At 48.0% G+C, this 25625-nt stretch overlaps 2 protein-coding genes across 16 annotated transcripts; one reads left to right on the plus strand and one right to left on the minus strand.

The window, feature by feature from the left end:
* Window positions 1-1904: 1904 nt before the first annotated feature.
* On the plus strand, window positions 1905-15166 carry MTIF3 (mitochondrial translational initiation factor 3). 15 transcript variants are annotated; one of them, XM_042254865.2, is made up of 8 exons: window positions 1905-1989; window positions 4801-4967; window positions 5301-5377; window positions 6778-6851; window positions 9251-9388; window positions 12236-12669; window positions 13831-13988; window positions 14910-15166. In XM_042254865.2, the coding sequence occupies exons 6-8, from the start codon at window positions 12237-12239 to the stop codon at window positions 15126-15128; spliced, it is 810 nt and encodes a 269-aa protein (XP_042110799.1). In that variant the 5' UTR covers window positions 1905-1989; window positions 4801-4967; window positions 5301-5377; window positions 6778-6851; window positions 9251-9388; window position 12236; the 3' UTR covers window positions 15129-15166. The 15 variants fall into 15 exon arrangements, with proteins under 15 accessions (XP_042110799.1, XP_027829444.1, XP_060250063.1 ...); XM_027973643.3 differs by lacking the exon at window positions 9251-9388 and having other exon boundaries at window positions 1905-2398; XM_060394080.1 differs by lacking the exon at window positions 5301-5377 and having other exon boundaries at window positions 1905-2398; window positions 7974-9388.
* GTF3A (general transcription factor IIIA) lies at window positions 15090-25625 on the minus strand. Its single transcript, XM_004012291.5, has 9 exons — window positions 25236-25625; window positions 22880-22980; window positions 20234-20330; window positions 19316-19404; window positions 17991-18064; window positions 17748-17828; window positions 16909-17138; window positions 15966-16019; window positions 15090-15369 (listed from the first exon to the last, which is right to left on the minus strand). Exons 1-9 carry the CDS (start codon window positions 25623-25625, stop codon window positions 15217-15219), a joined length of 1269 nt encoding a protein of 422 aa, XP_004012340.4. The 3' UTR covers window positions 15090-15216.

Raw genomic sequence — 25625 nt, forward strand, 5'->3', positions numbered from 1 at the left:
CTCCTGGGTGGCGGGCCATGTGGGCCTTCCCCACCTGGCCCGGTGCTCTTGCAGGCAGCTAGCACCCCTAACCTGGGAACCAAGGGGAGCCTCTACTTCCTAACTCCTCTTGTCCACCTGAACTTTGAGGCAGGGCTCCCAAATGTACAGTAAGTATAAAGATGTTTACAAAATAGCTTGTTACCATCCTGCCACTGTCACTGACTGCAGCTATGAAATTAAAAGATGCTTGCTCCTTGGAAGAAAAGCTATGACCAACCTAAGTTTAGTTCAGCTCAGTCGCTCAGTCATGTCCGACTCTTTGCAACTCCATGAACCGCAGCACGCCAGGCCTCCCTCTCCATTACCAACTCCCAGAGTCCACCCAAACCCATGTACATTGAGTTGGTGATGCCATCCAACCATCTCATCCTGTTGTCCCCTTCTCTTCCCACCCTCAATTTTTCCCAGCTTCAGGGTCTTTTCAAATGAGTCAGCTCTTTGCATCAGGTGGCCAAAGTATTGGAGTTTCAGCTTCAAAATCAGTCCTATCAATGAACACCCAGGACTGATCTCCTTTAGGATGGACTGGTTGGATCTCCTTGCAGTACAAGGAACTCTCAAGAGTCTTCTCCAACACCATAGTTCAAAAGCATCAATTCTTCAGCACTCAGCTTTCTTTATAGTCCAGCTCTCACATCCATACATGACCACTGGAAAACGATAGCCTTGACTAGATGGACCTTTGTTGACAAAGTAATGTCTCTACTTTTTAATATGTTGTCTAGGTTGTTCATAACTTTTCTTCCAAGGAGTAAGCATCTTTTAATTTCATTGGCTGCATTCACCATCTGCAGTGATTTTGGAGTCCAGAAAAAGAAAGTCAGCCATTGTTTCCTCATCTATTTGCCATGAAGTGATGGGACCAGATGCCATGATCTTAGTTTTCTTAATGTTGAGCTTTAAGCCAACTTTTTTACTCTCCTCTTTCACTTTCATCAAGAGGCTCTTTAGTTCTTCTTCACTTTCTGCCATAAGGGTGGTGTCATCTGCCTATCTAAGGTTATTGATATTTCTCCGGGCAATACTGATTCCAGCTTGTGCTTCCTCCAGCCCAGCGTTTCTCATGATGTATTCTGCATATAACTTAAATAAGCAGAGTGACAACCTAGACAGCATATTAAAAACCAGAGACATTATTTTGCCAACAAAGGTCTGTCTAGTCAAAGCTATGGTTTTTCTAGCGGTCATGTACGGATGTGAGAGCTGGTCTCTAAAGAAAGCTGAGCGCTGATGCTTTTGAACTGTGGTGTTGGAGAAGACTCTTGAGGGTCCCTTGGACAGCAAGGAGATCCAACCAGTCCATCCTAAAGGAAAGCAGTCCTGAATGTTCATTGGAAGGACTGAGTCGGAAGCTGAAACTCCAATACTTTGGCCACCTGATGAGAACTGACTCACTGGAAAAGACCGTGATGCTGGGAAAGATAGAAGGCAGAAGTGGATGACAGAGGATGAGATGGTTGGATGGTATCACCGAGTGGATGGACATGAGTTTGAGTAAACTCTGGGAGTTGGTGATGGACAGCGAGGCCTGGTGTGTTGCAGTCCATGGAGTCGCAAAGAGTAGGACACGACTGAACAACTGGACTGAACTGATTAACCATCTTATCAAAGTAATATTTTATTAAATAAGAAAGACGTATGCAAGCTGTAAGCCCACTGGGCACGCAACTACACTGAGGTCGGCGAAAACGTAAGGGATGGAAGGGTAGCGAGCCTCCGATCGCCGCACCACCTACGGCGGCTGGAGCCGGAGGAGCAGAAACGACGCGCCCTTTTCTGTCGGAGGACTTGAAGTCGCCAGCCGGAAACTCTCTCCTCCTAGCGTCGCCTTCCCTTTAAAGCCGGGAGTCGACGCCCCGCCCACTACGGAGGGCGAAGAGGGTCTCACTCGGGAGCCCGCTTGCGGGCTGCTGCCGCCAAACCTCATCAATCGGCGGCTCGGTACAGGTAAAGCCAAAGTGGGTCGCTGCGCGAGTGAGGGGACCTGCGGCGGGAAGACGGGGTCGTAGGGGCAGGCCTGCGGCCTAGCGCTCAGCCGTGTCGTTGTCCTTGGAAGGCCAATGTCGCCCACCTGCTGGCGGACTGCAGACGCTGCCGCGCGGGCGGAGCACGGCTGGGGTGTAAAGTTGTCTTAGAGCCCGGGCTAGGCCGGGCGTCCGTCCTTCCGGCCCCTACCTCTTCCGTCCTGCCATCATGGCGCATGTACGGGGACACACGCAGGCCGGACGTCGTTACGCTCGGCTCCCGCCCGGGCGCGCCGCGGCGCGCGGGTGGGCGCGGCCATCGCAAGCGCACCTGATTGGTCCGTTCGGCGCGCGTAGCCCCGCCCCTCGACCCCTGGCTCAGCGCCTGGCAGGTGAGACAGCGCCGACACCTTGGTGTCTGCGGCCGCCCAGGGAGGGGTGCTGGAGGAAAGTCGCCGAGCCATCTGGGATTTCTTTTTCTTTTTTTACCCCCGTTCATCATTTACTGGGCTCCCCGGCATAAGGCTCCTTGAAAGAAGTAAAGACATTTTCTTACTGAATAGCCGCAGTTCCGAGCGCAAGCTGTGAGGTTTTACTGTGCCAGGCGCGGTTCCGGGAAGGGTATGCCACGTGTGTTCCTTGCTTCACAGAACTCACCGTCTAGTGAAGCAGAGAATCAGTAATAGTCACAAAATTATAATCGTGGAAAGAGAGGCTATACTGTGGAAATACTTGACCGTTGACCTCGATAAACAAATACGGGGGGGTGGGGGCGCTTTCAGGGGAGATCTGGCTTAGTCTTGGACGTGATCAGAGGAATGCCCTGAGAAAGGCAGCGCTCGGCAGGAAAGGAGTTCCCTAAACCAAGGGGGAAGAGCATTCATGATCAGCAAGGCAGTGTGTTTAGGCATAAAGGAAGTTTGGTGTGGAATGAGGCCGGAAGGGCCTTTTGGCTTCCTGAAAGCTATGGGTCTTCAGTCTGCAGGCAGTTTTAAGGTGGGCGGGCACTGCGTGGGGAGCCAGCACCTGCAGTGCAGAGGGGAGGAATTCAAGGTGCAAGAGCCTAGTTAGGAGACTGACGGTGGGAGGTGTCCCCAGGAGGGTGGTGGCGATGGACATGGAGAGAAGTAGGTGGATTTGATTGGTGTTTGGAAGTAACATTGTGAAGCCTTGGTGTTGGATTAGATGTGGGAGTGCGGGAGAGCAGACCTGGAAAAGATGCTGGTCTCTGAGATGGGGGTTCTGGAAGGTGAGATGACAGATTAGAGGAATAATATACAGGATTAAGTACATATTTTAGGATTGAGTCTTGAGCTCAGGATTTAAAAGCTTTTCTAAAAATGTTTTCTGGATGCTTATTTCAATAAAATAACTAAAAAATAAATTTAAATTCTTATGCCTAAAGAAATGTGGTTAAATAATTAGCCAAGATACTATGTTGGCTTTTTCCAGTGTTTTTAGTTACTATTCTAGCTCTTAAACAGCCCATCTTGGTATGGAGAATACTTCGTGCAAAACCAGAGCCAGCAGACAGCAATGTGCAGGCCTGGGGTCTGCAGTGCTCAGCCCCTACCAGAGCGGGCACATGGGACAGGGGGCAGGCCTGCAGACAGAAGGACTTAGTGAAACTCCTTTGGAAGGCATGACAGAGGCTACTTAAAAGTCATCAGAATTGGAAAAATTAATTTCATAAATATTTTAGTCCACTAGAATCCATGTAACTTTTGTTCCAATCTCCCAGGAAATAATAGATATCAATATATAATATCAGCTATGTAGGAAAGAAAAACAGTGAGTGAACAAGTAAATAGAGGTTATCTTCATCTTGTCAGTTGATAGGAGTTTGGTTACAGAGGTGGTGTCAAATTATAAGCTTAAGACTTGTACATGTCATTGTTTGTAAATTTTGTCTCAAAATGAAAAGAGTTGTAAACGAATACTGAACTCTAGGTAATGATGTGCATGCTGAAGTATTTAAGGGTGAAATGTAGCAGTGTCTGCAGCTTACTTTGAAATGTGGCAAAACATAATAAAATGGATGGAAAGAGAAATAAATATACATACACCAAGGAGAGCAACAGTGGAATCTAGGTGAATGAATATTGGGGTGTTGACTGTATATTTTAACTTTCCTGAATATTTAAGCATTTTCTTAATGAAAGTTGGGGAAAGTTGTCTTATAATAGGGAAGCACCTCTGTATTCCAGTTAATCATTAAAGAGATGTTGCCTGTAAGCTTAAATTACACAGTGGTCCGTCTTTAGAAACCCTACCTCCCAGGTGAAGCTCAAATACCTTTGTTCAGGTCGCAGAAAACACCTTGTCCAGTCTGACCTCTGAATGGCTGCAAGGAGGAAGAAATTAACATATCCCCTCTGGAGTCTGGCTGGAACCTGGACTTTACCCCTTTCCCTTTTCATATAAAAGAAGTCAGAATTCTAACTCAGGGAAGTTGGTTCTTTGGGACAGGAGTCCATCATCTCAGTCTGCTGGCTTTCCAAACAACAACTCGTCTATTTGTTGGTCTGCTGTGTGGTGAGCAGTACAGGCTTGAACTTGGTAACAGTCCTCAAAGAATGTGATTCCTTTGAGACAACTGAAGACTGATGTGACAGTGTGAAGGACGCAGCCCTACACGCAGCACAAGGAAGTGCCGCACATTTCAGGACTGCCTGCTTTATGGCTTAATGTTTACATTCCAGTTCTTACGGAATATGTGGATCAAACACCAGAACTCCCCTGTTGTGTACATCTGGAATAATGTAACTTGACATTTTTTTCTTATATCATCTAGGACAGTCAGGGATGATGCAGAACAGCCCCAGGAAGTGGAGTGAGGACAGAAAGTAGCAGGAGCTGCAGAAGAGGAGCCACGACCAGAGCAGACGGGCTCTGGGGACGCCTGTCAGTCTGTCCTCCAGTGCTCAGGGGATGTGGAGTTTTTCAGTGATCCCATCTCAAGTAAGTAAAGAACAACAACAAAAAAGAAGCCTTCTGTTTCTCTCTAGAATGTGGAGTTAGCTACTCAATTAAAACTACCAGTAGATGCAGCTGATACGGCACAGCATGATTTCAGTAAGGTCTGAATAAATACAAAATCAGAAATGGATATCTCATACTGTCAAATTGTGCATTTTAAGTAACTGGCTTTAAGGTAACTGGCTCTTAAAATATTTTTGGATGTCTCAGAAATGATAGTTGTGGGAGTGACCAAGTGTACCAGTATTGTCATAAGAACATAAGCATTTTCATTTTGATAGATCTGATTCATTCAGGCTATTATATGTTTGACAGAGACATCTCATCAGAGAAATGGGCCTCCTATTTTGCATCAGTCTTGAAAGGTTAAGGGGAGCCCAAGACATCTCAGCGTAAGTTACTTGGATCCACTTACACTGTAATGCTTTATTACTCACTTTCTTATGCCATCTTTTTTCTGAGGGTCCTAACCCAGGAGCTGTTAACTAGGAGAGGGGTGAGGACACATCGTGTGCTCTGAAAAAGCATCCCCAGATGATGCTGGTGGGCCTCCAGCTTCTGAGAGCGCTTCTTTAAAATACACATTAGCTTTTAGCTACTTTGGTTAGCAGAAAATTGTACACATTCTACCTTAAACTGAAATCATCACCATTTACCAGGTAAGGCACTTTTGGACTTGATCTGATGAAAACCAGATGGAGAAAGAAAGGCAATCTGCATTAAAAAAAAAAAGACCATTCAGTTTGTAAAGTTCCTTAGACATAGGCTCTGCTTTAACATAGACTTACAGCTAATGAAAGAAATATTTGTTAAGGATACATAAAGTCAGAGTGCCAGTTTATTAAATTACAGTAAATATACAATTACACAGACTGGAATAGTCATATTGGCATGACTAGTGAATTTTTTCCTCCCTATATGTTGTTGATTCTTTCTAAAATGAACTTTTTAATTATGAAAAAAAAATTTGAACATAGAAAAATTGAAAGACTAACAACTAAGCACTCATACAAGCATAATCAAGCTTCTGCAGATATTGCCATAATCACATTTATTTGCTGCTGAACCATTTCAGAGTAAGTAAGGAGATGTCATGACTAACTCCCTAAGATTTCCTAAGAATGCCATTTTCATGGCTGAGAAATAGTACTTTTCTGATAGAGTCGCATCCATCATGAATCTAGGCCATGTGCAGTTCTTCCTTCCTTATCCCCACGTGTCTTTTTAATTGCTTCTCTTTCAAACATTGAATTTTATGATTATGTCTCCTTAGTCTTTTACTTCAAGTCGCCAGTGACACTGATTTTTTGTAAGGCTTGAAGCCAGCGGTCTTGTCCCATAGTCTGGATTTTGTCAGTGGTTTCCTTGTTGTGTCATCTGACTGGTTCCTCGCAGAGTCTGGCACTTGTATCCTTGAAAACCAGGAGCTCAGTCTGGAGGCTTGATGCTGTTCCGGTTCAGCCTTTTTGGCAGGCCTGTTTCACAGAGGGATTACCCGTCCCACGAAAAGACAAGTGTTAGGGTGTCAGAGTGCTGAGTCTGGCCCGTTATGGGGTGACCACTGGAGCATGTGTTTCCTGCTTCCGTTTGGAAGTCTTCCTTGGGTCACCCTTTGGCACCCTATGAACTCCTTGTTTCCTCATCAGCCTTTTACCTAATGATGTTTGCATCCATCTAGGCCTGAACAAAGAGTCAGACACAACTTAGAAACTGAACAAGAAGCCTGAATCAGTGGTCTGATTGGAGCTGGGAAAATGGTGCTTTTCAATTAACTTTTACTTTTCTTCTCCAGATATTAGCTGCCGTTCTCCTCTAAAGAACACTTTTCTTCATCGACTGGGGATGATTATAGTTCTTCCTTAAAAGGTAGGATAAATACTTAGTTCTTTTTCTTTAATGACCAATTTCCAAAGTAAGGAGTCGGGTATTAGTCACATAGAGTTGTGGCAAACTGTCTTTTTTTTTCATGGATTTTTGCATGGTTGGTGTGTTGAAATTCATTTCAGTCACTGATGTGTAAATGATCACACATTTGGCCAGTGAGAGTCTCTTCGTGCAGTCAAGTTGTAAATGAAACATAAAACAGAATGGTAACTACCAGGGACATCTGAAGCCTGGATATTTGATGGTGTAGAGGAGTGATTATTAGTTGGGATGTGTTACTGTTGTTATTCAGAGGATAAGCAAGTCCTCAGCTCTTAGAGGTGATGTACTCAATTGTCTATTGATGAGACGGGATTTACTGTGAAGTTCCTGGATGTTGGGGCTGGTGAGCAGCTGTTGGTGGAGAGGAAGCACGTTGGCTGACGTGCTGAGAGTCGGAGCTGAGCGATGGATGCTTCGGGCTTCCTTTTGCTCTTTCTTCTGTACGTGTTTGAGAATTTTCCTGATAAAAAGTTTCTCAATGACTTGAATTTGTTATTTGTCTCTCAAATTTAATATCACAGGGTTTTTTCCCCCTAACTCTGTATTTCATTGAGTTAGACAAGGCTGTGGTCCGTGTGACTAGATTGACTAGTTTTCTGTGATTATGGTTTGTGTGTCTGCCCTCTGATGCCTCTCACAACACCTACTGTCTTACTTGGGTTACTCTTACCTTGGACATGGGTTATCTCTTCACGGCTGCTCCAGCAAAGCCCAGCCACTGCTCCTTACCTTGGATGAGGGGTATCTCCTAACAGCTGCCCCTCCTGACCTTGAACGTGGAGTAGCTCCTCTCGGCCTCCTGTGCCCTTGCAGCCACCGCTCCTTGGACGTGGGGTTGCTCTTCTAGGTCGCTGCCCCTGACCTCAGGCATTGGGTAGCTCCTCCCGGCTGCCGCCCCTGACCTCGGACATCGGGTAGCTCCTCTCGGCCGCTCCTGCGGCCTATATGCAGGTCAGGAAGCAACAGTTAGAACTAGTTATGCAACAACAGACTGGTTCCAAATAGGAAAAGGAGTACGTCAGGGCTGTATATTGTCACCCTGCTTATTTAACTTCTATGCAGAGTACATCATGAGAAACGCTGGGCTGAAAGAAGCACAAGCTGGAATCAAGATTGCTGGGAGAAATATCAATCACCTCAGATATGCAGATGACACCACCCTTATGGCAGAAAGTGAAGAGGAACTAAAAAGCCTCTTGATGAAAGTAAAAGAGGAGCGTGAAAAAGTTGGCTTAAAGCTCAACATTCAGAAAACTTAAGATCATGGCATCTGGTCCCATCACTTCATGGGAAATAGATGGGGGGGAAATAGTGGAAACAGTGTCAGACTTTATTTTTTGGGGCTCCAAAATCACTGCAGAAGGTGATTGCAGCCATGAAATTAAAAGACGCTTACTCCTTGGAAGGAAAGTTATGAGCAACCTAGATAGCATATTCAAAAGCAGAGACATTACTTTGCCAACAAAGGTCGGTCTAGTCAAGGCTATGGTTTTTCCAGTGGTCATGTATGGATGTGAGAGTTGGGACTGTGAAGAAAGCTGAGCACCGAAGAATTGATGCTTTTGAACTATGGTGTTGGAGAAGACTCTTGAGAGTCCCTTGGACTGCAAGGAGATCCAACCGGTCCATTCTAAAGGAGATGAGTCTTGGGTGTTCTTTGGAAGGACTGATGCTAAAGCTGAAACTCCAATACTTTGGCCACCTCATGCGAAGAGTTGACTCATTGGAAAAGACTCTGATGCTGGGAGGGATTGGGGGCAGTAGGAGAAGGGAACGACAGAGGATGAGATGGCTGGATGGCGTCATCAACTCAATGGACGTGAGTCTGGGTGAACTCCGGGAGATGGTGATGGACAGGGAGGCCTGGCGTGCTGCAATTCATGGGGTTGCAAAGAGTCAGACACGACTGAGCGACTGAACTGAATGGAACTCTGTATATGTTTATCTATGTAAAATTTATTTTGAAGAAATATGTGTATCTTCAATTTTGCTGATCTAAAGTCAAAATTCTGCTAGTATTGAAGCATAACTGCTGTGTAAGTCAAGAAGGTTTAAATCCTTTTAAAATTTGAATAACGGTAAAGACGCTTAAAAAAAAATAAAGGCAAATACCTTTTCCTCTTTTTGGAAAGTGTTTTTAAAGCTTTTTAAAAAAAACTACGTTATCTTTCAGAAACAGTTTTTATTTTGTAAACACAAAGAATTTATTAGTATAAGAAATACTTCTTCCTTATAAAAATTAGAGAATGATAATTAGGAGAACGGGGGAAAGAAAATCATGTCTTCAGTCTTAGGAAAACTTCAGGGTTCTTCTGAAATCCATTTCTCCCTCCGCCTAGTTTATTTGCTCCCTTGTTCTGCGTAATGGATTGCTGACTCATCACACAGTGCACGTGTGCTCTTTCATGATCAATAGAAGTCTTCTCCCGCGTCTTCAGACTTCTCTGCTTCTTTTGCTTTGGCGGCTTCCTCCATGAGTAAGTGTCTGATTGTTTGCTGTTGAGCAGTAAGTAGCTCAGCTATTTATTTATTTAATTTTTCATAGTGGTATATATTTAATGGTGTTTTATGATTAGTTATTATAATTTTTTAAAATTGATTTAATTGGAGGCTAATTACTTTACAGTATTGTAGTGGATTTTGCCATACATCAACACGAATCAGCCAGAGATGTACATGTGTCCCCCATCCTGAACCCCCCCACCCACACCTCACTTCCCATCCTGTCTCTCACGGTTGTCCCAGTGCACTGGCTTTGAGTGGCTGCTTCATGCATCGAACTTGGACTGGTGATCTATTTCACATATGGTAATATACGTTTCAATGCTATTGTTTCAACTCATCTCACCCTTGCCTTCTCCCACAGAGTCCAAAAGTCTGTTCTTTACATCTGTGTCTCTTTTGCTGTCTCACATATAGGGTTGTCGTTAACATCTTTCTAAATTCCATATATATGCGTTAATACACACTACTGGTGTTTTTCTGACTTACTTCACTCTGTATAATAGGCTCCAGTTTCATCCACCTCATTAGGACTGATTCAAATGCCTTCTTTTTAATGGCTGAGTAATACTCCATTGTGTATATGTACCACAGCTTTCTTATCCATTCGTCTGATGATGGACATCTAGGTTGCTTCCATGTCCTAGCTATTGTAAACATGAACATCGGGGTACACGTGTCTCTCTTATTTCTGGTTTCCTTGGTGTGTATGCCCAGTGGTGGGATTGCTGGGTCATAAGGCAGTTCTGTTTCCAGTTAAGGAATCTCCACACTGTTCTCCATAGTGGCTGTACCCGTTTGCACTCCCACCAACAGTGTAAGAGGGTTCCCTTTTCTCCAGTCCCTCTCCAGCATTTATAGTTTGTAGACTTTTTGATGTGGCTCAGCTATTTAACCCAGTTTCAGTCCAGTCCTGGGGCCTCTGTGGCATCTGCAGGTGGGGTCCTTCTGCATGACTCCAGGCGCCTCATTCACCGTGGTGAAACATCACAGGTCTCATGGAGGGTGGTGGACATTTGAAATGGCAGCTAGGAACTGTCTTCTTCTTTGGTAAAGCATGGGTCGTTTTATTCAAGGCTTATTCATAAATCTGACAATATTTTCTCATGGTACTATAGAAGATCGTCAGAAGAAGCTGACACAGTGATATGATCGAATACTCCTGGGAAAAAAGACCCTAGGTTTTGAAAAGAAGATATAGGGAGGAAAGTTGGGTTTCTAGAATAGACAGGTACCGCACTTAGCAGCCTTCTGTGTGGCGGGTGGGATGATGCACCTGAAGGCCCGGGATAAATGCCCACTGACACCGCCTCCCCCCGACCGTCTCCTTTGACTCACACAGTCATTCAGCACATATGGCCAGTTCTCCACCAGTTCTGCATCCACGGATGCAGCCAACCATGACTGAAAATACTCAGGGAAAAAAACCTCCAGAAAGTTCCCAAAAGCAAGACTGATTTGGTATGCCAGGCAGCTGTTGACATATCATTTCCACTGTTAGGTTTTGTAAGTAACCTAGAGACGATGTGGTATGTGGGAGGATGTACACAGGTTACATGTAAACACACAGTGTTTTACATGCAGGACTCGAGTGTCCATGGATTTGGGTGTCTCCGGGGGCTCTGGAATCGGCCCCAAGAGGATACTGAGGATGCTGCATGTACTGGGACAGACTCTAGGTGCTGGGTTAGAACCCAGTGTGTTCCTTGCCACGCTCCTAACCCAGAGGACAGACATGTTTTCTCATGAAGCTTACATTCTACTGAGGGAAGATCACGAATGTTGTGTGCAGATAAATGTCAGCAGTGAATGCTTTTAAAGGGCAAAGTGATGGGTTTGCAAGAATGGGGTGTGTAATTTACAGAGTGGACATAGCACAGGAAGGGCGTTGCTGAGAACCGAACAAAGCTGCATTGTCTGAGGGAAGGGATCACATAGGGGTCGGGGTGTGTATAGTGTTTAAAAGAACAGCAAGGAGCCCACAAGCTTGGAAGAGTGAGTGGAGGAGGTGGGCTGGGTGCTGTGGGCGGAGTGGGGTGGGGTGGGGGAGGGCTCTGGAGTGAGGCAGGGGTCCCAGAGGGCTGTGAGCGCAGTGGGGCCATGGTCTGATGTCCGTGCTTTAAGCATGGGTGATGGGTCATCAGGGGCAGGGCAGCTGCGGGAGGCGGTCAGGAGGCTGAGACCTGACCCAGGTGAGAGGTGATCACGGCACCCAGGGGAGGGTGATGGCAAGGGAGGGGATGGGGAGTGGTTGGGTTCTGGCGGCCTTTAGAGGTGGAACAACGGGATCTGCTGATGAACGGCTGAGGAAAAGAAGGGCCAAGGATCACTTAGCTGTTTGGGGATCACTTAGCTCTATATCACATGTGAAGTGTGTATGTGATACAGAGACAGGAGGCCTGAGCTAGGGGCTGGGGCAGGTGGAACTCAGTCCTGCACATGCTGACCCGAAGGTGCTGCCTGGGTGGAGGGCTTGGGTGGGCAGTTACTCTGCAGGGATGGGGCTGCAGGGATCCACCTGGGTACCTGAGGGGCAGGGCAGTGAGAGTGCGCACCTCCCATCACTTCCTGTGCTATGTACTGGTCAACAGTGGGTGTATGCGGTGGTGACAGGCAAGAGAGCTGGGGTACACAGCCCAGGAGGATCAGAGTTGGACCAGAGGGAGTCCCAGCCTTACACACCCTGGCAGTGTCCCCAAGAAGCGCTGTCGGAGGCACTGCGTCCTCTTGCTCACCTCTGACCAGCCGCCTCCGTGTACCACAGCACCAGCCCACGGGAATGAACGGCTGGGTTTGAATGATCTTTTCTCCCTGCTTTATAGGATGGCTGCTCTTTTCCTCAAGAAGTTAACATTACAAACCATAAAGACTGAGAATTGCTGCATTAGAAGATGTTTGAGCAAATACATCTTACAGGGGCCGGCCTCCCCAAGACCGCCCCGTCTCATTCACGCGAAAGCTTTCAGCACTGAAGACACCCAGGATGAGAGCACAAAGAAAAAAAAGAACGAGACGGCTTTCAGTAGCGTTGGGAGAAAAATCAACGAGCGCATCATTCACGTGCTGGACGAACAGGGCAACGACCTGGGCCACATGCACCGGGCAAACGTGATCAGGCTCATGACTGAGCGGGACCTGCGGCTAGTGAAGAGGGATGCCAGCGCAGAGCCCCCGCAGTACCAGCTCCTGACGGGTGCACAGATCCACCAGGAGCGGCTGCGGCTTCGAGAGGCAGAGAGGGCCGCGCCCAAGCCGGGTAGGTACCCTGCTCTCTGCTCCCATGTCCCTTGGGCCGGCAGATCTGTAGTTTAAATCGGGCATCTGCCAAGCGCCTGTAAGAACAGGCGGTGAGTAACTGGAATCCTGTTTTACTACTGGGTCCAGTGTGTGTTTTTCATCCACTTACTTGTGTTCCTTTCCTCCTTGCTACTCATCATCCCTTCCTTTACCCCTGTGCAAAATGAGACAGACAAGGCGACCACCACCAAAACAATGGGCGCTCTTTTCCCCTCTGACCGTGGTGGGGCCTCCCAGGGCCGGGACCGCAGAGCGCCGCATGGGGTGAGGTGTGGGAGAGGTGGGGACGAGTTCCTGGTCCTGTCCTGGCCTCTCGCCTGGCCTGGGTGCCCTCCTCCTCTCCCCCCATCTCTGAGGGGAGGCAAGCAGTTCATTACAGAGAAGCGCTTCCTAACTCTGAAGTCACCCCCAGAGCATCCCCCATGCCCACTGTGAGAGTCACGGTAGGAACACTCAACATGTTTTACCAACTTGTCACTTAAACCTTACAGAAGCCGTGAACTGAATTAAGTGAGGAGGTTTGCTTTCATGATGGCTAGTAACTGCTGATCACTGGAGGTCAGATTGTGTCGATTTCTCTACACACCACATTTAGCAACAGGGATGTTGACTAGAAAACCAAAAATATCCAGAAGAGGCCCGCTGCAGTGCCGGGGCATCAGAACGCGTCACATTTGAAAAAAGGTGAACAGCCTGAGAAGCTTGGTTCAGAGGTGGCGGAAGGGCTGACAGAGGACTCTAACCAGCTGGTAGGAGCTCTGAGAAGCAAGGAGGTGTTTCTTTAAGAAAAATTATTTTTATTTAAATTAAAAAAGGATAAAGAAAAAGTACAGGGAACACCTGTTATCCACCACCCAAAGGTTCTCTTTAAAGGACCATTCCTTTGTTCTTTCATCAAACAATGGTAATGATAAACGGAAGCATTCCCTGTTCAGGTACTCTTACTTGGCAACTACAAAAGTGGTATTTCACCTTGTGTTTGTCTCCTCTATTTAACTGGAGAGTGAAACCATTAATACCAGGCAGACAGGAGGGCCTATAGCAGCATAGACCTCAGGGCGCGTGTGTGATAAAACCCAGGCCTCACAGACTAGCCCCAGATGTCACTCTTTCAACCTAGGACCCACCCTGACCAAGGAACTGACTTTTTCTTCAAATATTGGACAACATGATCTGAACACAAAGAGTAAACAGATTCAGCAGTGGATCGAAAAAAAGTACAAAGTCCAGATTACAGTAAAGAAAGGGAAGAGTGCAGATGAGCCCGAGGACAAAATGGTAAGTGAAAACAGGCCTGAGCGACTGCTTGTTTTCTGAACGTATAAATACAGCTGTGGAAAACCTGGAAAACGTAAAGGCAGAGAAAAGTAATAATTCTGCCCAGTCTTAGTGGCAACTAATTGGGTTTTCAAAATGCAGAATGTACACACTCTCCACCGTAGCGTTAAGTACTTCGCCATGTGAGAACACTACTTACTCACTTAAGGGCTATATACTGTTCTACTTCACAGACTGTAGAGGGTCTAACATTTAAATAGGAAAACTAGAGACTGTATGGGTTCATCTTTTTAAGTCCGATTCCTCTTTATAAATGCCTCTGAGAAGCAGTCAAGTCAAACTCTTCTAGGAAGTGTTAGTTTACAGTCCCAGGATAAGTCTGTGGAGGATCTGTGGATTTCGCTTTTGGAGTTACACAGCAGTAGATAAAGGCAGCGTTTACTCCAGTGGTTTTCAGCCCTAGCTCCAGACTAGAATGACCAGGCCCTGGGCCCAGTCCAGCCCACCCAGAATCTCTAGAACCATGTGTCTTTTTCTAACCACCTCAGTGACTGTGAAGGACGGTTGGGAACAGCACCGAGCTGACAACCTAGGGGGATAAGGGGGCCCTGCCAGTGCCCAAACCCACCTCTTGGCACTTTTTGTGTGTGGGTGGTTTGGGCCAAACAGCCTCTCAGTGTCATGACGGGGGATTCAAAACTATCAAGCCTTTAGCGTGTTGGACTAGTTCCATGGAGTTTGTATAACCACCTGGTTATTGTACAGTTTTCGATCAGCTTAACCAGGTCTATACAATTTGACTTAGCAAATCCCTTATATAGCAATTCAAGAGTGTAGGCTTTTATGGGTATCAGATAAGCACGAACACTGGAAACAATCAGAGGTGCTGGTTTTATACTAGCCTTTTGTTTCCTCTTCTAGGAGGAGATGTGTAATCGAATAGTCCAGGCCGTGTCTGGAATTGCAACCTTCTCATCCCGGCCGCAGCCCATCAGAGGAGGCAAGGCTGTGATGTGTGTTCTTCGTCCCTTGAGCAAAAAGGAGGAGGCTGCATGGAGAGCAGCTCCAGGCACCCCAAGAGGAGACGCTCTGAACACGGGAGACGGGAAGGACGGAGCATCTGGTGTCCTGCCCCATTGACTTTAATAAACACATGCTTCCAGGGGAGAGAAACTGCATTGGCTGGTCTGTGGTCCTCCATACAGCGCAGGCGGATGTGCAGCTGCAGTCAGCATGGCGATGTGGAGAGCGCGTGGCCTTCCATGCAGCTCAGCGGCTCCCCATTCCTGGGCAAAGGCACAGCCTGGCCCTGTGTCCTCTTAGGAGGGAGGTACCCACTGAGCCGGGAGGCCAGGCTCCGCTTCCCACGAGACGGCCTTACCTTAGGGAATAAGGAAGACAGAGCCAGTCAGGCCTCATGTCTGCAGGTTCTGCAGCTGGGTCAACCAACAGCCCATCCAAAGTGTTTTTAAAAAAGGAAAAATTCAGAAAGTTCCCAAAGGCAAAGTTTGAATTTGCTGTGTGCTGACAACAATTTACACAGCATTTCCATTGTATTAGGTGTCATAAGTAACGTAGAGATAATTCATGGTACACAGGAGGATGTGCAGAGGTTACATGCAAATACAGATGACCCTGGCACTCAGGGGTAGGAGGGCAGGGGCTTAGGCACATGGACACGAGCACAGTCAAAAATCTACGTATACTCAAGCACCTGCGGACTCCCCATGGATACCAAGGGATGACTAACTTTAATTCAAAATCAAAACTGTCAGAATCGTGTGCCTGTCGGGTATGCCACTACTGCAGCATACAGTAAAACTGTCGTAAATAAAGACGTGAACTCCACACAACTGCCTTCAATAGTCGTACAGACTCACACCAATAAGTAGTTGAAAATACGCCAAATAGCATATTTAGCATCTGGTTTAAGCAATTAATGTTTTAAAATTAACAGCATGCTAAGTCTCAACTTACTTTGATTTTCTTCATGTTGGGGTCATGCACAATGGCATGCCTGCTGAGGCTCTGCTGCAATGAAGGAGAGACAGTGAGTGTATTTACAGTGAGTAAAGTCCCTTGAGTTACTCAGATAAACCAACATCCTTCTTTCTGTTCTGTTCTGTGGAGGGATCCGACCTCTAGCGCTGGAGCACACTGCTCCCTCCCCCACTGAAATCCCTGCCTTCTCGGAGGACCCAGGTTAGGAGTGTGTATGCTCCCTGCCTGTAGAGCGGGAAGGGGTGGGAGGGGGCCAGGTCAGAATGGACTCTTCTGAGCTGAAGGAGGGAGACTCTTCTAATTGACCTGATGTCTATAGCACCCCCAACACCCCTGGACAATTTGGCCCAGGTCTGGTCTCCACCCTGTCGCTGACCATGACCCTCACCCCCCACTGTCTGCTGTAGTTCAGCCACTGCCTGTGACAGCACCAACTGGGCACGGGTCCACAGAGTCAGGGTCCTGCTCTCAAAATCTGGACTAATATCCTGAAGCTCTCAGACCCCACCCAGTTCCCAATCCCCAGACCATTGCAGTTCAAAAGGACACCCAGGACATCAGGAGGCTCTCAATGAACAGTACGCATATGGTGCCACTGGCCACTGGGTCTCAAATTTAGTCACCTAAGAATCACCCCGGAAGCTGGTTAAAAAACAAATGAGTGGACCCGTCCCCCAGACTTCTGAGTCAGTGGGTCTAGAGCGGGGCCTGGACGTGCACTTCCGGCAGGTTCCAGCCATGCTGAGGGCAGGACTTCAGGGGGCAGGGGCCCGTCTGGTGTTTGCCCAGCTTGGTGGAGAACCGCTCCCGCTGGAGCCAGAGTGATGGGCCAGACCCCCGCCCTCCAGCCCCCGTCCCCCCCCACCATCTCCCAGGAGCCTGGCAGAAAAGATGCAGACCCCAAGGTGGCAGGGCTCACCTTCATGGCAAAGGTCTTGCCGCAGCCAGCATGCTCGCACACGAAGGGGCGCTGCTGCTCGTGGAAGGAGAGGATGTGGCTCTGGAGGTTGAAGGCGGTGGTGTAGGTGCGGCCGCAGCCTGCCCGTGGACACCGGCACACGTCCCGCTCGGGGGCGTGCATCCTCATGTGCTGCCGCAGGAAGTCCTTGCGCTTAAACGTTTTCTGGCACACGCCACACCTTATGTCCTCTGGGGGAGCAGAAGCAAGGGGAGCCCACGTCCCCGGCATTAACCACAGAGAAAAAGCTAACTGAATATATCAAGTAATGAGTTCGACGCCAGAAACCTGATGACAACACGCCAATCAGAATTCGGGTGGAGGAAGCAAACTCCAGTGCTTGCTTCTTGAAGGTCTGCCTTAGCTCTCCTAAATGCCTATGTAATACACAGTCCCCGGCTCTCTGTTAAGCACAGGGCTTCTCTGCATGGGGCTGCGGGCAGCGGAGCAAGTTACTCAGACCCGTCTGTTCCCTTGTCCTCGGGCACAGAGGGCACGCTTCCCCAGCTGCCCCCACAGACTCCAGCCAGGGTCTCCCCACGTGCCGCCCCTGCTGGAGCCTTTAAGATGCCAGGTGAGCACAGGCCTGGAGACCCGGCCCACCTCCTCCTGAACCTGGGGCTACGGGTCTCTCTGATCATGAGAGGGACCCAGCGCTTAACAAGACATACTACAGAGGGTAATAGATAATAATCTATTACTTTCCCGAGCATGTGTAAAAGTTCACCCTCTAAAAGCACTCAATCAGTTCTACAGGAGCAGATATTACATTTCTATCACGTCCCCCATGCTGGCCTTACCTTTATGGGTTTCTCTCATGTGTTTTAGAAGCTCTGTCCATGTTTTTGCCACAAAAGAACATTCTTTTTGACATATATAGCCTATTAAAAAAACAGATTGGCATGTTGTCTTTTGTGAATATTCAGTATAAACCACAATCAAATTAGACTGATAGGAAAATGATTATTATCAAAAACAAGCTAGATCAGAGTATTACACACACTACGGCTGCTGTGCCTGTCAGGGTGGGCACCGGGACCTACCCTCATGCACCTTCCCATGCCGCTTCAGACTGCTGGGGGAGGCGAAGTGTTTTCCACATCCCTCGTGGGCACACCTGGGTTAACAACACGAGTGTCAGCCGATCAACCCACTGGCAGAACTAACTGTACTAAAATAAACAGCATGCTGTCCTACCCTGCCAGTCCCCTCTTCCCACAACTAAAGTAAAAGCGTTAGTCACTCAGTTGTGTCTGACTCTTTGTGACCCCATGGACTGTAGCCCACCAGGCTCCTTTGTCCAAGATTCTCCAGGCAAGAATACTGGAGTGGGTCACCATTGCTTTCTCCAGGTAGATATTTCCGACCCAGGGGTGGAACCCAGGTCTCCTGCATTGCAGGCAGATTCTTTACCGTCTGAACCCCTCTCAGGGAAGCCCCTCTCCTACAACCAAAGCGGTCATAAAATTGGGACTTCAAATTCAGACCTAGTTGCAGGTGAGATGCAAGTTACTTGATCAGCCTTGGGCAGAGTAAACTGAGAAAAAAATCTTCTAGCTATTATTATTATAGCTAGTGTTTTTCTTTAATGCTTATGTGATCAAATTAAACACTGTTCCCATCTTTGTACTTTAGACAATACACCTCCTTTCCATGGCCACAGAAAGATGGCTGGGGTAAATACCCAAGCCATCCTGAATCACTGTCTGGTTCCCTTAATGCTGCTGCCGCAGGATGGTGTGAAAACAGGACTGTAGAAGCACTGGCTCGGGGAGCCGTAACGAGCACGCCACTTCTACAATCCGGCCACCAGCGGCACGAGAAGAGGCAGAAGGGCTCCCAGCGGGGACCGGCACTGCTGCTGCAATAAGTCCCAGGCCCAGGGCCCGTGAGCTGAGAGACAGGCGCAGGCAGCTCAGCTCAGCTCGCACACGGCCATCAGCCTGGGCTCTGCAGGGCGGCCGTCAGCAGGCGCCCTCTGCAAGTCTCTGCCAACGTGCCCAGTCCCCTCTTCTTCCTAAAGTCCCTTCTGATGCAGGCTAAGCTCAGTTACCTTTGTTCTACAGGAAAGGAATACTCAGCGTTCTCATAAGGACATTTCGTATTATTCAACAGGCTCTATATAGATAGTTAAGCTTAACCACAACTGTACTAATCTCACAAATTATTCTGAAACACATTACTCTCTCTTTTGAAGAAACAAAAGCATATTCTGAAATGCCCCAGTATATACGTGGGCATAGACCGTATAACTCAACAGGAAACGTTGATTAAGAAACTGCTTCTGAGCATGTGCACGCCACCTGTGCATTTTAATCTTATCTCTGCCTGAGCATGAAGAGGTTTTTCACCCATATGAAGTACCTACTTGAACAGTGGCTCGTTGGTGTGCTGGCACTGGTGGGTTTTCAGCTGCTGATGTTTCTTAAAGGTCTTCTTACAACCTTCAAAACTGCACTGTTTAGTAAAAGGTCTGTTAGTCTTGGAAAAAATCACAGTTCATAACACAATCCTTTCAAGATAAAAATACTGCAGAAATTATATTGTTGCTTCTTTCACCCATTTACTATAAAATTTAAGAAGCTTCAAAAAGTAGCACATTTGAAACAGCAAAAAATGTTTCATTTGGTAAAGGTCCATCTAGTCAAGGCTATGGTTTTTCCAGTGGTCATGTATGGATGAGAGTTGGACTGTGAAGAAAGCTAAGCGCCGAAGAATTGATGCTTTTGAACTGTAGTGTTGGAGAAGACTCTCGAGAGTCCCTTGGATTGCAAGGAGATCCAACCAGTCCATCCTAAAGGAGCTCAGTCCTGGGTAGTCATTGGAAGGACTGATGCTGAAGCTGAAACTCCGATACTTTGGCCACCTCATGCGAAGAGTTGACTCATTGGAAAAGACTCTGATGCTGGGAGGGATTGGGAACAGGAGGAGAAGGGGACGACAGAGGATAAGATGGCTGGATGGCATCACCGACTCAACGGACATGAGTTTGAGTGAACTCAGGGAGTTGGTGATGGACAGGGAGGCCTGGTGTGCTGCAATTCATGGGGTCGCAAAGAGTCGGACACGACTGAGCGACTGAACTGAACTGAACTGAACCAATAATACAATTAGCAAAAAATGTCTGCTTTCAAAACGATACTAATACCAATATTATATTATTATTTTAGCTAGTGTCAAACTAAGTTCAGATACTTGACAAAACTTAGCTGATGAACATTTCAGATACACAGGCAGCAAACATAAAATTTAGGGACTTTGAGCATATAAAATCACTCATACTTACTGCATATTGTTTCTGCTGGTTTTCATGTTTGCGTTCAAAATGTTTCTTCAAGTTTGATTTTGTGTTGAATTTCTGTTCACAGCCACTAGCTGTACAACTGTTAGGAAATTGTATAAACCAAAATATTAACAAACCGAGGGAAGAGAAATTTTAAGATGTTTACCTCCTCCCACTTTATAAAAGCCATCTACTCTGAAATATACTATAAAATATTCTTTAACAAATTCTGAAGTGGTAAGCCATACCATGTAGGCATCTCAGTTTGATTTCATGTAATGAAATGCATTTTCATGTAAGGCTTCTGAAATTAAGCACAGTGCAGCAGATGTTGTACAGTGGGCCGAGGAGAGGTGGAAACACTAGATCTGAAAGCCCACAATCTTCTTACACTTAAATCACATTGAAACTGTTCTCAATTTAGAATTTGATCATTTTAATTTTGCTTGAAATGTTTCTACAAACTGCACTTCCAAAAAGACCTCAAAAACAACTGGTTCCAGCTTATCATTAGAGGCAAAAACCAGACACTTGAAGCGGAACCATAACTATTCTGCCCTCTAGCATCTCACCACGCTAGGACAGGTCCCCTTAACAAGTGTTTCTATATCTTGACCCTGAATTATCTAAATTCTCTGTGAACTTTTTAAAAAATATGTGCTCTTATTGTGATGACTTTTCATAAATCTGATGGATGAAGCACGGCTTCCTTTACAAGCCCTAATCTTAGCCATCATTTCACTAATAAGTAAGAACCAAAAAGCATGAAAAGGGACACAAATGCATGAATTCTTTCACCCCTGCCTCCTACCCACCCAGGCCTCCCACTGCTCCCAAAACAAGCAAGAATATTTCAAGTTTTGTTCTATAACTTTTAGGATTTCTATACATAAACAGAAGTAAATACAAATAGAGTTCTTCCTGTTTACCCTCTGGGTTCTTTTTAACACACTAAAAGGTAGCCTAATAAATACCCTCTTCTGAACCTTGGTTTTTCAATTAATAAGCCCTGGAGATTTTCTTACAAGTTTCACAGGGTGAAGAGGAACTAAAGAGCCTCTTGATGAAAGTGAAAGAGAAGAGTGAAAAAGTTGGGTTAAAGCTCAACATTCAGAAAACTAAGATCATGGTATCTGGTCCCATCACTTCATGGGAAATAGATGGGGAAACAGTGGAAACAGTGTCAGACTGTTTTTTTGGGCTCCAAAATCACTGCAGAGGGTGACTGCAGCCATGAAATTAAAAGACGCTTATTCCTTGGAATGAAAGCTATGACCAAACTAGATAGCACATTCAAAAGCAGAGACATTACTTTGCCAACAAAAGTCCGTCTAGTCAAGGCTATGGTTTTTCCAGTGGTCATGTATGGAGGTGAGAGTTGGACTGTGAAGAAAGCTGAGTGCTGAAGAATTGATGCTTTTGAAGTGTGGTGTTGGAGAAGACTCTTGAGGGTCCCTTGGACTGCAAGGAGATCCAACCAGTCCATTCTGAAGGAGATCAGCCCTGGGATTTCTTTGGAAGGAATGATGCTAAAGCTGAAGCTCCAATACTCTGGCCACCTCATGCGAAGAGTTGACTCATTGGAAAAGACTCTGATGCTGGGAGGGATTGGGAGCAGGAGGAGAAGGGGACGACAGAGGATGAGATGGCTGGACGGCATCACTGACTCGATGGACGTGAGTCTGAGTGAACTCCGGGAGTTGGTGATGGACAGGGAGGCCTGGTGTGCTGCAATTCATGGGGTTGCAAAGAGTCGGACACAACTGAGCAACTGAACTGACTGAACTGACTGAGTATTCCACCATATAGATATACATATACTTTAACTGGAGAAGGCAATGGCACCTCACTCCAGTACTCATGCCTGGAAAATCCCATGGATGGAGGAGCCTAGTAGGCTGCAGTCCATGGGGTCGCTGAGTCGGACATGACTGAGCGACTTCACTTTCACTTTTCACTTTCATGCATTGGAGAAGGAAATGGCAACCCACTCCAGTGTTCTTGCCTGGAGAATCCCAGGGATGGGGGAGCCTGGTGGGCTGCCGTCTCTGGGGTAACAGAGTCGGACACGACTGAAGCGACTCAGCAACAGCAGCAGCATACTTTAACTGGTCCTTCCTGATGAGCAGGCAGGCTTCTTCTATCTTTTCAACAAGCCTTCCAGGTGATTCTGAGGCACCCCAAATTTTAGATCCACTGCTTTAAAGTAGCCGATTTAAAAGAAAAACAGTATATCCACCCTTTCAGAGATAAGGAGTAACTCTGAGTAGAATGAAATTAAGATTGGCATGGCAAGGAGCAGGGGCTTCTTTGAAAGAAACAGAAGATAAACTGTTACAGTTCTACTTTCTCATGCGTATGTCTGTTATCCCAGCAGCTGATTGGTTTGTAAAGGCCCTGAGGATGCAGAGCCCTCAATCTGCCAGGGAAGCATTTGAGAGGGTCAAACTCAAGAGACCTTCAGATGAACCCACCCCTGACGTTGTCACACACGATGACACACAAAACCCCGACTCTCCTCCACATATTCCAAACTGAGTCTCCTCTGAGGAGATGCAGAAGCTCCATGTTCTTGATCTCATGAGTCATCGATCAATTTCCTGTGCCAAACATGACCCACTTCAAAGGCCCAAAGAGTTCCCCACTTACACAAAGGGCTTTTCTCCGGTGTGAATCACCGCGTGGCGGCTGAGATGGTAGTCCCTGACAAAGGCCTTGCCACACCCTTCATGGTCACAAACAAATGGTCTCTAGCAGGAAGGAAAGAAAAAGCATGTCAGTCCTGTCCCAGTCAGTAACTCTGGTGTTACTTAAAGCCTTAATCTGTGTGATGGGCAAAGCCGTGGACTGTGTCTGCAGAGGTGGTTTCCACCCAGTAAGTGCTGAGCACCTGCCGCCTGGGGTTACATGACCAAACTGCTATGGCTGCTCACAAGGTTGCTGCAACAGATTCTGACCTAGGAATAGCAACGTATGAGAAAGGCGGGCAGCCTCCACAGTAACACAGCAGCATTGTGAAGCTGCTCCTGACCTACACTGAGCTTCAGCAGTGGCTCCTTCAAAGGCTTCCTGGCTGCTATCAGCACAATCCATGTCCACTGGTCCTGCCTCCTCTCCCCAGCATCCTCTCATCTGCTCAGAGTCCAGAGCAGGCTCTGTGTCATCCTGGACAAGTCCATCATCTGCTAGGGGCATGCCTGGCACGGCTACGGAGGACTGTGTCACACCCAGAAAAGCTCATGGCCCAGCGTGTAACCACCACTCGGGACCCACGAGCTGGGAGGAAGGGCCCCCTACAGGAAAAGCAAAAACGTGTCCCCCACATAGCCAGTTTTGTGTACTGAACTATAGAAAACGTGCCCCACGACCATGCAGGAAGGAGGCACCGAGGCCTCAGATGACAGTACTGGTAGCAAAGCAGATGGACAGGAGGACAAGAACTGCGCTGCCAGGCAGGTACACAGGACTCCGCACAGCCTGGCATGGAGAAGACTCGAAAACTGCTTGTCAAACTGACATGTGGGATGTGGGATGCTGTGGCTCCGAGTCTTCCAGCCGGCGTGAAGGAAGCTGGGAGTGCCAATATCCTAAACACAGTCCAGGAGTCTAAAAGGAAAGGTAAGTGCTAATCTGGCCTCCTGGTAACAGAGCCTAGAATTGGGGCGGGGACAGCAGAACTGACCAGAAGGACAGGGAGGCAGAGCATAAAGGATGTCATAAGTGAAGCCAATCACAGGGTAAGAAGTCAGGAGAGAGGAGGGTGGGAGAGGGGCCAGGGGCCAGGGTCAGTGAGCTGGAGAAGGTCCCAGGGAGGTCAGCCTTCAAATGCTGCAAAGGGTAAGAGGATCTGAGTGTGAGGACACCCGGACGAGTGGCATGTAAGTTAGGGAGGTGCTAGGAGCAGAGGCAGGAGTGGCTGGGCCCTGGTTAAGGGCCTTCAGCTGAGGCTGTGAGAAGCTGGACTCTGCCAAAAACCCAGGAAACCGGACTGATTCCTAGGCCTCCATGAGATGTTCTTTCCTCCTCTGTGACCTCCCAAAGGCTTCCTACAGCCCTCAAAACAAAACCCAGGCTCTAAAGCCATCTGTACCCTGGTCTGCAAACGACCCTCCTGGCCTGCCCCTCAGGCTCCTCTAGGATGGTGCCCCCACCCAACCACACTGCCCAGAGTCTGCCCCCAGGACCACATGCTCCTTTGGCAGTTCTGCCTGCCCTGTTCTTCCCTCAAATGTCTGCAGGGCGGAAACCTTTCCTTCTCACTCAGGTCAAGAGAAAGGGCTTTCCCCACCGCCCTCCAGCAGCCCTCTCTTCACTGTGTTGCATTCCTACTTATTCCCCGGTCTGTCCGGATTAAACCTAAGGTCCGTGACACCAGAAGCCAGGCCTGTCGGGTCTGCAGCTCTCCGGGCTAGAATGGTGCAGAACCACGAATGAAGGAACAAGGCTGCTTGCAGACTTTTAGGACCCAGTTCTCCCCCCATTCCAGTGCCAGGAGGCGGGGCCTTTGAAGGCCAGTTGGGGAGGGGGTGGGGAGGTAAAAAATGAAAAATAAGTGTCAGTCGACTCAGTCCTGTCCGACTCTTTGCGACCCCATGGACTATAGCCCACCAAGGCTCCTCTGTCCAAGGGATACTCCAGGTAAGAATACTGGAGTGGGTTGCCATGCCCTCCTCCAGGGCATCTTCCCGATCTAGGGATTGAACCCGGGTCTCCCGCATTGTAAGCGAATTACTGATCGTCTGAGCCACCAGAGGGGTGAGGGTGGGAGAGGGTATTCCAACCTTGCAAGTATTTTCAAGTTCTGGGGAGGCGGTGGCTGGCCATCACTCAAGATCAAACATTAAAGCGTTGCTTAGTGAGCCCTGGACCCACGACAAGGGTATCTCTCGGTCCTAGAATGGCCTGCGTCCTCAGTCCTCCCCTGACCTAAGGAGTGGGCGGCGGCCTCGGCGGCCCCAGGTCGGAGGCCCTCACGCCACGCCCCCGGCGGCCGCCGCCCGGTTACCTCCCCCGTGTGCCGGCACAGGTGCGCGTCCAGCTTCCAGGCCTTGTTGTAAGCGGCGCTGCAGCTGGGGAAGGAGCAGATGAACCTCCGAGGGAGCGCCTGGGGCGGCGGGGCGGCGCCCTCGCCTGCTGCAACGAATGCATCGGCGATAGTCAGGGACGACACCGCCTCAGCCACCGAGGCCGGCGGCTCCAGGTTGCCCCAGGCCAAGCGCTCGGGCACGTGCCGACCCACGTGCCGCGGAACCGCTGACCACCTACCGCTCCCCCGGACCCGACACGTGGGCCCACGGCACTTCCGGGAGCGTGACCCCGAAGGGGCGGGGTTGGAGCGCCGGCGCGGCGCTCGCGCATGCTCCGAGAAACCCCGCGCGGGCCCTCGTTTGCGCAT

Source organism: Ovis aries, chromosome 10, assembly GCF_016772045.2.
Source record: "Ovis aries strain OAR_USU_Benz2616 breed Rambouillet chromosome 10, ARS-UI_Ramb_v3.0, whole genome shotgun sequence".
Lineage (NCBI taxonomy): Eukaryota > Metazoa > Chordata > Mammalia > Artiodactyla > Bovidae > Ovis > Ovis aries.

What these genes read in the sequence shown, in the direction of transcription:
- MTIF3 (XM_027973643.3), top strand. Translation starts at nt 12,237, where the DNA reads ATGGCTGCTCTTTTCCTCAAGAAGTTAACATTACAAACCATAAAGACT. An exon ending in GAGGGCCGCGCCCAAGCCGG is followed by an intron (nt 12,670 to 13,830) that starts GTAGGTACCCTG and finishes CTTTCAACCTAG; the next exon opens with GACCCACCCTGACCAAGGAA. An exon ending in ATGAGCCCGAGGACAAAATG is followed by an intron (nt 13,989 to 14,909) that starts GTAAGTGAAAAC and finishes TTCCTCTTCTAG; the next exon opens with GAGGAGATGTGTAATCGAAT.
- GTF3A (XM_004012291.5), bottom strand. Translation starts at nt 25,625, where the DNA reads ATGCGCAAACGAGGGCCCGCGCGGGGTTTCTCGGAGCATGCGCGAGCG. An exon ending in ACCGGAGAAAAGCCCTTTGT is followed by an intron (nt 20,331 to 22,879) that starts GTAAGTGGGGAA and finishes ATTTCCTAACAG; the next exon opens with TTGTACAGCTAGTGGCTGTG. An exon ending in GCATGGGAAGGTGCATGAGG is followed by an intron (nt 17,829 to 17,990) that starts GTAGGTCCCGGT and finishes TTTTTTTAATAG; the next exon opens with GCTATATATGTCAAAAAGAA.